Source organism: Mus caroli, unplaced genomic scaffold (genome assembly GCF_978045245.1).
Source record: "Mus caroli unplaced genomic scaffold, Mus_caroli_1 scaffold_8, whole genome shotgun sequence".
NCBI classification, from domain to species: domain Eukaryota; kingdom Metazoa; phylum Chordata; class Mammalia; order Rodentia; family Muridae; genus Mus; species Mus caroli.
The window spans coordinates 135,168,056-135,179,803 of record NW_028227263.1 but is presented as its reverse complement, the minus strand read 5'-3'; the positions used below and the strand labels follow the sequence as shown (position 1 = coordinate 135,179,803).

At 38.2% G+C, this 11,748-nt stretch overlaps 1 protein-coding gene across 2 annotated transcripts; it reads left to right on the top strand.

Moving 5' to 3' along the window:
- Positions 1-1,751: 1,751 nt before the first annotated feature.
- Positions 1,752-10,688, top strand: LOC147003632 (vomeronasal type-1 receptor 4-like). 2 transcript variants are annotated; one of them, XM_085842280.1, is made up of 4 exons: positions 1,752-1,928; positions 3,818-3,941; positions 6,627-7,243; positions 8,691-10,688. In XM_085842280.1, exons 2-4 carry the CDS (start codon positions 3,869-3,871, stop codon positions 8,877-8,879), a joined length of 879 nt encoding a protein of 292 aa, XP_085698406.1. In that variant the 5' UTR covers positions 1,752-1,928; positions 3,818-3,868; the 3' UTR covers positions 8,880-10,688. The 2 variants fall into 2 exon arrangements, with proteins under 2 accessions (XP_085698406.1, XP_085698405.1); XM_085842279.1 differs by having other exon boundaries at positions 1,765-1,928; positions 6,627-10,688.
- The last annotated feature ends 1,060 nt before the right edge of the window (positions 10,689-11,748 follow it).

Here is an 11,748-nt window from a genome sequence, read left to right as displayed (position 1 = left end):
TCCTTGGAACTGAGGTACTATACTAGAGTATCACCATGTGTTTAGCTGTTTTGCACAAGGCTATAAGGAACAATTAGTGTTTTCTCATGGAGCTAGTTTGCAGTTATTTGTGGTTTATTTTGCAGGCTATGCATATTTTGCCTGAATGTATGTATGTATGTATGTATGTTGTTAATGTGTTGGTTGTGTGGATTGGTTTATGTAACCACTTTTGGCAACAAAAGTCTTGAATTCCAATGTCATCTCCAATACTGACTAGGGCATTGCTTAGTATTGAAACGTTGTGCCATCTATGCTTTTTCAAGGAATACACTGAGCATTCCAAGAACTCATGGAAAAAGAGTCCTTCCAACTTCTTGAATTTATTTGTGTAATTTGTTCTTCCTTTTACTACAAGATAATATTAAATGAAAGTGACATGAAAGTTTTAATCCTTCAGATAGACAGTGCTATCAATACAAATTTGTTATGAAAATAACAATTTGCCTATATGGAAAGAGACCTGGAAATAATAAATATATTTTCACTGGATATGAAAACTGTGAAGACTATAATATTTTCTGGAATGCTACTGAAATAAAGAGTGGTGTTAATAGTCCTGGAAATGAGATGGACTCCCTTCTCATTATCCAGGAAGAGAGGTAGTCTGAGCCTGAATATAAAGGTAATTTTTGTGGAATTCCTTTGGATGCCAGAAGAGCAAATCAAAGTATCTCCAGTTCCTAAGATGTAAGCCTGGGGCAAGCTTTTATCAAGATGTTCCTATGGTTGAATCAGGGTTTGCATCTGAGGCAGAAAAGCAACTTTGGGACCATTCGCTATCTGCAAGTGTCATGAGGAAAACTCCACATGTGAGATTCACTGAGGTATTCTATTGATTCCCTAACCATACAAATATTAGGAATATTCCAGAGCCTTCACATGTACTGTAACTATTGTTCTACAGAGAACACATAGATGTAGAAGTCATTTCTCTGTCCCTACTGTGATAAATTTCTACATGAACAAACCAAGGAATCATTAAGAATGAGACTTTTAATGCATATATGAGGTATAAAATAGCTAAAGGTATCAGAAAGACTCCAGAGTAGGTATAGTACATCCTACAGTAGACATGCCCTGTGGACTGAATAAGTCACTAGAGAAGATAGAAGAGTTGTCAGAGGTGAGAGAGTCTCCAAGGGAAGCAAGAAGACAAAGTGCCAAGAGAAGAACCAAGTGAAAGAGAACCAAGAGAAAAACTAGGAACCCAAAAGCACATGGTGAAAATATCTGGGTTTTATAAGAAAAAGAAACTGGGGAGAGAAAAATGAAACTCATGGGTTAGACAGGATTAAGGTACAAGGATGTAGTGAGAAGGGCTGGGAAGAGCCAGGACTCTCTAAGAGGTACTTGCAAGGCTCTGATAATATGACAGTTAATATGTGTTTTGATATGCTAATAGGCATATAACTTAGCCATTTGTCCTGTGTGTCTATGGAATCAAGTTTTGAGATGTTGAAACTGTGTGAAAGGCTGAGTGATAGGGTAAGGTCCTCTAGGAAAAAGTCCATGTAACATTCTTATACTTTAATAGTTTTGAAGTTCCCTCTGAGTACCTCTCTGCCATAAGTTTTGTGCTCTAAGGACTGACAGAAAAGTTCCTGTCTATATTCCTAATTGCTTTCTTGGAGTAGCTCATATAATTTGCACTTCTTGGTTTGTTTAGTTTTGTACTGTTTTCTGAGATGAAGGTGATTAAAAGTTACTGATCCTTGTGGAGAAGCTGTCATCATGGGTCCAGAGTTGAGGTGAAAACCACCAATGTTCTGGGAAAAAATACCAGGAGATCATGACCCTTTAAATGAGCAAGAGTGTCTCAACATAGTTTCAGCAGAGATTCACATCTCAAGGTGAAAGACATAACCATGGTATCAACAAGCACAGAAGTAAGTGACCAGAGCACAGGAGTAGTAAAAACTAAGATATTAGAAAGAAATCCTTAGAAAAGCCAGGCATGTGCTCTCTATTCATCTTATTTTCCTCCTGAGTGTCTCTCTTAACCTTAATTGTACTTAAAATATGTATTAAGGATGTATTAAAACATCTCTGCTGCAAAGAAAAATGATGGAAGGAGAATGGAAGGAGTAAGGAAGACGACTTTTTAAAAAAGAAAATATAAAGTAAAGAAGAAAGAAAGAAATGAAGGAAGGAGGGAAGGAAGACAGATGTGAGGGAGGAAGGGAAGGAAGGAGAGAGAGACACAGAGAGATACAGAGCTAAGGAGGGAGGAAAACGCAAGATAGACCAGTTAAGGGAAAGGCACTCAGGTACTGTTTAGGAAGTGGGAACTTGAATGCACTTTTGGGTAAAATTGAAGTAATTTCTGGTGAGAGTAGACTATCTCTCCCTCAGCTGAATGATCCCTGTTCTTCTAATAAGTTCCTGCTGTGTCTCTCTTATTATTGCTATCACCTCATTTTCTTCTTTCTTTTCTTCACTTAGCCTCTGTCTCTATCTCTCCTTTGTGTTTTGTCTTTATCTTCTTTATCACCTTATCTCTGTCACTTTTTTTGCATGTGTCTTCCAACTTTTGGTTTTTAAAAGATTTTTTTTGATTTTTCATTTTTCTATAATGATGGCACTGGAGTTCAGACCCAGGAATCTTAAGGCTAAATGAGTCATGATCTACATCCCCATCTTATGCTAAAGAGCTTGAAGTATTTTACTCTTCTAATTCCTTCTACTTACCTATTATTTGTTCCTGAAAATGCTACATTCAATTTTTTTGTTTCAAGAATTGTAATGTAGAAATAGGTTATATAAATATTGATATTAGTAATTAAAATTATATCATCAAATATAGCATTACAGGGTGATTTTCTATGAGGAAAAATAAATTTTGTAGAAGATTGAGAATTAGAATTAAAAGTAAAATGAATAACAAGAAAGTAGTAAATGCATAGTGGGAATAAGTTCATTTTCTTGGTACTTCAGCTATTCTGAAATATGTCAGATATTTTCCTGATTCTGTTTCTAATCATCCCTTAGATTGGTTGATATAGAACACCAGCTTACTTGTTAGAAAGAACATGCCGACTCAAGGTTCTTTTAAACAAAGTGGTAAACAAGGATGTCTACCACTTGAAATTTTACCCACATGTTCAGCTTTCTCTATTGCAATGTCATAGTCACTGTTGAGAATATCAGAAGTTGCCATATATCTGCCTGAGGTCAGGAGTTACTGTTAATAAGTAAAACCCAAAACAACAACAACAAGACTCTGTCGTATCATAATCTTTTCTAATACAGATCTAAATCTTCCTTTTTTACACAAATATGAAAATCTATCATGGTGACCCTAAGTTTTATATCAGAAAGATATAAGCACAAGTCAGTGTCCTGTATAGTTATCACTATAGCTCCACACTACAAAACATAGCGAAAACTTCTCATTTATTAACCATATATAATATTGGATTTCATTATGAAATTTTCAAAAACACTTATTTTTGTTTCTCTTCTTCTAGATTTCATCATTTATCCCTCCAACCTCTTGCACTTCTATCTAACCTTTATAAGCCTATTCACCCTTTGACACATATGCTGTGTTTCCTGCCCTAAATTTGGTTCCTCAACATCTCTTTGCTCTACATTTTTCATCTGTTTTCTACTTTTATAGTCCATAATGACTTTTTCTCCACATACATTCATATGGACATGTCCTGATTTGACAAACAACATGTGATTTTTGTTATTTTTGCATCTATCATCTTGCTTAACTCTTTCTCAATCCATCTCCTTACTGAGTATTTCATGTTTTTATTTTCTGTTATAGTTGAACAAAATTCCTCCATGAATTTCCGTCGTCTACTGATGAACATATAGGATGGACATCATGTTTCGCTACTGTGAAAAAAGCAGCAACTCCTGTGAAAAAAAGCTGTGCAAACTTCTCTGTGGTAGGACAGACAGAGAGTTCTTTGAGTATATATCCAGAAACTATATAGTTGTGTTATATGGTAATTCTAATTTTAATTTCTTGACGTATCTTTGTATTCATTTCTATGATGAATGCTTCACTTTACCCTCTCACCAGTTTAGAATGACGATTGCTTTTCTCAACATTACATTAACCACTTGTTATTGTCTATTCTCTTCATGATAATCATTCTAAGGTGTCCAAAGTAATCTCAAAGTATATGTAATTTTCATTTCACAGGAATGCTAAATAAGACGACCACTTGTAAAAAGCATTTACTACTTTCTTCTTTAAAGAAATTTCTGTCAATTTCATTACCCAGTTTGTTGACTGGAGAGTTTGTAAAGATATAGCTTAATCTACATTTTTGTTAAAGATGGTAGGTATTAAGTTCCTGATTGAAGTAAAAAAGTCAATATTTTTCTACCATTCTGTAGGTTTTACCTCAGTAGGCTTTTACTTTCCTTTAATGTGAACAATGCTATTCTAATTTCTTTGTTCTTTGTCCATATTATTGAGTCTTGTTACCTTTATCTACCTCTAGTGTACTAACATTTTCCTCTGAAAGTTGTAGCACTTTGGCATAATAATAAATTAACAATTTTTGTGAAAAGTGAGAGGATATAATCAAATCCAATTTTTATGCATTCTGATACTTATTTTATACAAAATAATTCAGGGTCAGAAATTCTGACTACCAAATACTAAAGAAAGAAATGATGGGGGCTTTTCAAATTCTATCTGACCACTGCTGAGACTCAATTGGGCAATGGAAAGAAAACTCAGACCATTCATTTATTCTTCTTACTCAAAAGTAGTCATTTCCTGTATGGCTTGGTTTGTTTCAGGATCACAGATTCTTTTAACATGTCAATTGGAATTTGGTCATGATATATCGGTTTAATAAAGAAAAACAATACTAATATAGTTGATAAAACAATACTTTCCTATAAAATCTGCACATGGATTCTTACTTCACTCAGCAGCTTTAACTCTTCACTCTTATACTCAGCAGCTTTAACTCCTGCCTTTATTTATGATGCTTTGTTTTGGTTAACACCTGTTTACACAGAATGTGATAATTTCTCAGCACAGCTTTGATTTGCATCTTTTCATTATATTCCTTTAATTATAGGTGATATTGGGCCTCATTTTGCACACCTCCTTGACATCTGAACAGTTTTGTATAACTTGTTTTATAGTTTATGTTGTTTTCCAAATGTAGATTCAAATATTATTGCAGGATAGAGGGGTAAGCCAGTTATTAAGAGTGCATATTGGTATTACTTTCTATGTGAGTTAACTTTGTAGCTTCTATTTGTGGCTTACAATCTTCTGGCCCCTGCTGGCACATTCACTTGCATGTAGCCACTCTCATAATTAAAAACATATAATGAAAAACTGTATAAATTTAAAATTAAATATGCTATATATATATATATATTAAACTCCAGGTTTCATTTCCCTCTCGTTCCACCATCCTACTCCTCCACATCCCATACCTCCTTCCCATCCCCCTTTCTCAACAAGGATGCCCCCAGGCCCGAACTCTCTGCTCCAGACCTCTAAACTCCATGGGGCCTCCAGTCTCTTGAGGCTTAGGTGCATCCACTCTGACTAAACTCAGACCCAGCAGTCCTCTGCTGTACATGTATTGAGGGCCTTATATCAGCTGGTGTTTGCTGCCTGGTTGGTGTTCCAGTATCCGAGAGATCTCAGGGTCCAGGTTAATTGAGACTGCTGGTCCTCCTACAGGGTTGCCCTCCTCCTCAGCTTCTTCCAGCTTTCTCCTAATTCAACCACAGGGGTCAGCATCTTCTCTCCATTGGTTGGGTGCAAATATCTGCATCTGACTCTTTTAACTGCTTATTTGGTCTTTCAGAGGGCCTTTTTGTGATAGGTCCTTTTTTAGGAGCACTCTATAGCCTCAGTAATAGTGTCAGGTCTTGGAGCCTCCTCTTGAGCCAGATCCCACTTTGAGCCTGTTGCAGTTCTTTCAGACAGAAACAATTATGGGTCAGAGTTTTGACTGTAGAATGGCAACCCCATCCCTCACTTGATGCCCTGTCTTTCTGCTGGAGCTGGGCTCTACAAGTTCCCTCTCCCCAATGTAGGGTATTTCATCTAAGGTCCTTCTCTTTGAGTCCTAAAATTTTCAAATATTAACTGCTGTTTTTCTGAATAAGTTTGGTATTTCTTGTGCATTTCAGAATTAATAAATTTTAAAAATTCTGTTTTTGAAAATTGACATCAAGTTGTATTGGTTAGATAAAGAAATGAATGTATTTAGCATTTTTGGAATGAGATTATAGAGTTTTTTGTTATATAACTCTGGCAGCCTTAGATATAAATCTGTAGACCAGGTGAGCCTCAAATTCATTTGTCTGTGTGATACTATCTCTTGATGGCTATGTTGAAGGTCATGCATTACCTTATCCAGCAAAAACATTAATCTTAAGGGAAGATATTCAAACTTTCCATACAAAAAATAGAGAATACTTAGTTTAACAATTAATAATCCTTTGAATGTTCTTCAGTGGGAGAGCTATACAAATGGAATAAAGTGATAACTACGTTCCTTTAGATAACATCATGAAATAGTACATACTGATAATATATTTCTAGGGACTCATAACCATATTAAATTTATTTACTTTTTTAATAGGAAAGAAAATGGCTTTTGAAAACTTTGCAATGGGAATTTTTCTCTTCTCCCAGATTACAGTGGGAATGCTTGGAAATTCTTCAATACTATTTTATTATATCATTTTGATATCAACTAGAAAGCCCTTAATGCCCAAAGACCTGATTATAGAGCATTTGACTTTTGCCAACTGCTTGTCTATCATCTCAAGAGGTATTCCACAGACACTGTCAAATTATGGATTTAAAGATTTCCTGGATGATATTGGATGTAAGTTAATAAACTTTATTTACCGAATAACAAGGGGAATGTCCCTGTATGCTATGTGCCTACTGAGTTGCTTCCAAGCAATCACAATCAGCCCCAGAAACTCCATGTGGATGATACTTAAACACAGAGCCACCAAGTACATTGGTCCCTCCTGTTCAATAAGCTGGCTTGTGCATCTCTTTCTAAACATCATGACTCCAGTAAGAGTGTCTGGTCCCAGATACAACAAAAATGTTACTAACTGGATGGATTATGAATACTGCTCATGGTTTACTCCTGGAAATATAGGAACTGCACTGTATATGTTCTTACTGTCCTTCTCTGATGTCTTGTGTCTGGGGCTCATGGCCTGCTCAAGTGTCTCCATGGTGAGTATCCTTTATAGACATAAGAAACAAGTTAAACATATCCGTAGTTCTCAGCAAGTTTTAAATGCCTCACCTGAAAACAGAGCCACCCAAACTATCCTCATCCTGGTGTGCACTTTTGTCATCTCTTACTCATTCTCCTCCATTGTGACTGTCTTTATATCTTACTCCAAACATCAAATGTTATTGGGAGTAAGTTTATTTACGTTTCTAGAAATATGCTTTCCAATATTTTGCCCCTTTGTTCTCATCACCAATATCAAGCCTGGTTTTAACCTCTTTTTATCCTGCTTTTGGAAGAGATAGCCTCCGCCAAGTACAACATAAGCCCCGGAGCCCATAAATCTTCTCTTATACCTTGGCATATTCTTTTTTAAGTCCCATACAACTTTAATTGATAATTTTTTGGCTATTTTATTTATTTACAATTCAAATGTTGTTCCCTCTCCTGATCTCTCCTCCCCAACGCCCCAGCCTATTCTCCTTTTCTTTTTGCCTCTAAGAAGCTATTCCCCCACTCACACATCCACTCCTGACTCACCACTGAAACATGCCCCTATGCTGAGACATCAAGCCTCCACAGAACTTAAGACCTCCCCTCTCATTGATGCCAGATAAGGCAATCCTCTGCTACATATATATCTGGAGCCATGAAGCCATCATTGTATACTCTTTGGTTTGTGATTTAGTCCCTGAGAGCTCTTGGGAATCAGTTTAGTTAATATTGTTGTTCTTCCCACGGAGTTAATATCATGTTCAGCTCCTTCAGGTCTTCCCCTAACTCTTCCATTGGGGTCTCTGGTCTCATTCTGATGGTTGGCTGTGAGTGTCTGCATCTGTCTTAGTCAGATCCTGGGGAATCCTCTCAGGGGGCAGCCATACGCTTTTATCGGTTGTACAATGCTAAAACTGCAGTTTGAAAATATCAAGCTTCCTATAACTGATCCCTTCATAATGTGGAGTCATCAGTAGTCGTTTATCAGGTATCATGTGGGGCAATGGGCTACACACAGGCAGCCTGGTTTCCAGTCGAGGCTAGATCTTGAACCCCGGGACCTGGTAATGATAATTCAATTGCATGGGATAGAAGGAGTTCTCTCATGTCTCCTGGAATCTGGTTCCTGTCCGAGTTACCGCCCCCATAACCCCCACAGGAGAGGCATGGCTATCAGCCACTTAGGAATAGCACCAAGCCTTCCCACATGCAAATAAGGTTTCCCCCAAACTCTCGGTCCAAGCCAATGAGAAGTGCCTGCTCTCAAACCCTGAATCACCCCCAGAACTGTATATAAAGCCATGCAGGGAATTACAGGTATGTGAGAACTGTTCCTTTGTCTGAGCCTTTTGTTCCAAGAGCTGTATGTAACACTTGTGAAGATATCTTCTCTCCTGAATAGCAACCAGAGGTCCTGCCACACTCCTCACTGGATTGTCAGTTTTTCCCCAGCTCAGCCTGACCGGATTCACTTCAGAGAGGCTCGGAGTTACTGAGCTACCTGGAAGACATGGCCGAGACTTCATGTACCTGCCTGCACTAACTTCCCTTCACTGGAACCTTCCCATCCGGCCTGGACAGAGGTCTCTGTGGAAAACCTCTGGTACCCAGACCCAAAGTATGACAACATTTTTTACATAATTTACTAACCAATAATGAGCAACATTTCAAATATATAAGAATATCATATTGTACAAATAGTTATATGATATTAGGCAAAGTATAGTGAACATGAGAAAATCCCAGCAATTGGGAGGCAGAGACAGGTATATTTCTGAGTTCAAGGCCAGCCTGGTCTACAAAGTGAGTTCCAGGACAGCCAAGGCTATACAGAGAAACCCTGTCTCAAAAAAACAAAAAGAGAGAGAGGGAGGGGCAGAGGGAGAGAGAGAGAGAGAGAGAGAGAGAGAGAGAATACATTTGGAAGACTAGGAATCATCTTATGGCCCAGGAAAATCTCTCTCTCTCTCTCTCTCTCTCTCTCTCTCTCTCTCTCTCTCTCTCTCTCTCTCTCTCTCTCTCTCTCTCTCTCTCTCTGTAATATTTTCTTTTAATTTTATATGAATGGGCATTTTTCTTGTATGAATGTCTGTATATCTCAAATACAAAATACCTGTGGAACTTAGAAGATATTTTGTACCCATTAAGACTAGAGTTACTGACAGTTTTGAGCATGCAAATCTTGAGTTATGGGAATAAACTGCTGGAATTCTGGAAAAATCGTCACTTTTATTAAGTTCCCAGCCATCCTTCAAGAACTAAAACTTTTGTCCAAGAATTTCATAAATCCATTGTTTTTAATTGCTGAGTAGTACTCCATTGTGTAAATGTACCACATTTTCTGTATCCATTCTTCTGTTGAGGAACATCTGGGTTCTTCCCAGCTTCTGGCTATTATAAATAAGGCTGCTATGAACATAGTGGAGCAGGTGTTCTTATTACAAGTTGGAACTTCTTCTGGGTATAAGCCCAGGAGAGGTATTGCTGGATCTTCCAGTAGTATTATGGCCAATTTTCTGAGGAACCTCCAGACTGACTTCCAGAGTGGTTGTACAAGCTTGCAATCCCACCAGCAGTGGAGGAGTGTTTCTCTTTCTCCACATTCTCACCAGCATCTGCTGTCACTTGAATTTTTTATCTTAGCCATTCTGACTGGAGTGAGGTCGAATCTCAGGGTTGTTTTGATTTGCATTTCCCTGATGATTAAGGATGTTGAACATTTTTTTCAGGTGCTTCTCAGTCATTCGGTATTCCTCTGTTGAGAATTATTTGTTTAACTCTGAACCCCATTTTTTAATGGGGTTATTTGAATTTTTGGAGTCTAGCTTCTTGAGCTATTTGTTAATATTGGATATTAGTCCCCTATCAGATTTAGGATTGGTAAAAATCCTTTCCCAATCTGTGGGTGGCCTTTTTGTCTTATTGACAGTGTCTTTTGCCTTATAGAAGCTTTGCAATTTTATGAGGTCCCATTTGTCAATTCTTGATCTTACAATGCAAGCCATTGCTGTTCTGTGCCCATCCTTAGTGAGGTAACCCAATCACAAAAGAAGTCATTAGATATGCACTCACTGATAAGTGGATGTTAGCCCAGAAACATAGAACACCCAAGATACAATTTGCAAAACACAAGAAAATCAAGAAGAGGGAAGACCAATGGGTGGATACTTTATTCCTCCTTAGAATAGGGAACAAAATACCCATGAAAGGAGTTACAAAGACAAAGTTTGGAGCTAAGATGAAAGGATGGACTATCCAGAGACTACCCCACCCCGGGATCCATCCCACAATCAGCCACCAAACCCAGACACTATTGCACAATGTCAGAAAGATTTTTCTGAAGGGACCCTATTATAGCTGTCTCATATGAGGCTATGCCAGTGCCTGACTGTTGGGGCTGTCCTGCGGCTCTCATGTCCAGGTTCGAGCCTGGGAGGCATCCTGGAGCTGAAAGAGAAGAGGAAATCTAGGCGAGTAGAGAAATAATGGAACAAAAACAACCTAGTCTGCTCAGAGTTCAAATGTTTAATAATAAAATCTGCACATATAAAGAGGGAAGCCCATCCCCAGTCAAACCAAGTTTCTTGATGTAGAGATGGGAAGTTGTCAAAACAGTCTTTTAGCAGAAACTCGCCAAATTCACAGTTTGCTGCTAACTCCGGAAAATCTTGGAGAACCTTTTCGGCCTCAGGGCAGGTGCCAGGCAGTGTAACATCAAAGGAGAGTGATGAGAAGCAGCACAGCAGGTGTCCCTGCCTCAGTGGCATATGGTCTGAACCAGCCTATCTATGCTAAAGGAGGATACATTTTCCCCCTTTAAATAATATTTTAAAAAAAACTGGACTGAGGCATAAAATTAACTTATGCTACATAGTCCTGCCCAGGAGTTATGGTGGCTGGTGGACCCACCTGTCTTAGGAAATCCTAAATCTTCCTGAATCTTCCTTATCCATCATAGGAGCATATGTGCAGCTTTTTTGTGTTTATTTTACACAAAACATGGCTCTGTGGTGTATTATTAACAGCCACGGCCTCTTGGCATGTACTCCTGTCTTAGATTGGTATGATTCCGAGTTTTGGGTGCCTGTCATTGACTCTCAGGCCCTCATTAGCACACCTTACTCCCAATTCAGACCAAAGCCACAATATGTACTTAAAATGCCTCTTGATGAAGATTAATAACTGCCACCTAAGCTGTTGGAGGCAAGGCTTCACTCCCGCTGCAGTCAGGCTGAATGGTGGCTGACCTGCTTGAGAAACAAAGGTGGGGCAGTGAAAAGCAACAGTATAAAAACTTCTTTGTGGAAACCCAGGTACTTTATTCAGTTGCAAATTAGCAAAGATCAAGCTCAGGTTCTGGCCTCCTGGTGTGGGTTTGAGAATTAGCAGAAAAACCAGAGATTCTCTGGAAGTGGAGGCTGTGCTCCAAATTAACTTTGCTAGGTAATTAATATTTTTAGCTATCTTCAATAGGAATCTCTAATATTGGAATTATTACTAGACCAGTCCA

Bases quoted from the DNA above. Each gene is read 5' to 3' on its own strand.
- LOC147003632 (XM_085842279.1), top strand. From the start codon at position 3,869: ATGGACATCATGTTTCGCTACTGTGAAAAAAGCAGCAACTCCTGTGAA. The intron at 3,942-6,626 runs GTAGGACAGACA...CTTTTTTAATAG, and splicing joins GCTGTGCAAACTTCTCTGTG to GAAAGAAAATGGCTTTTGAA.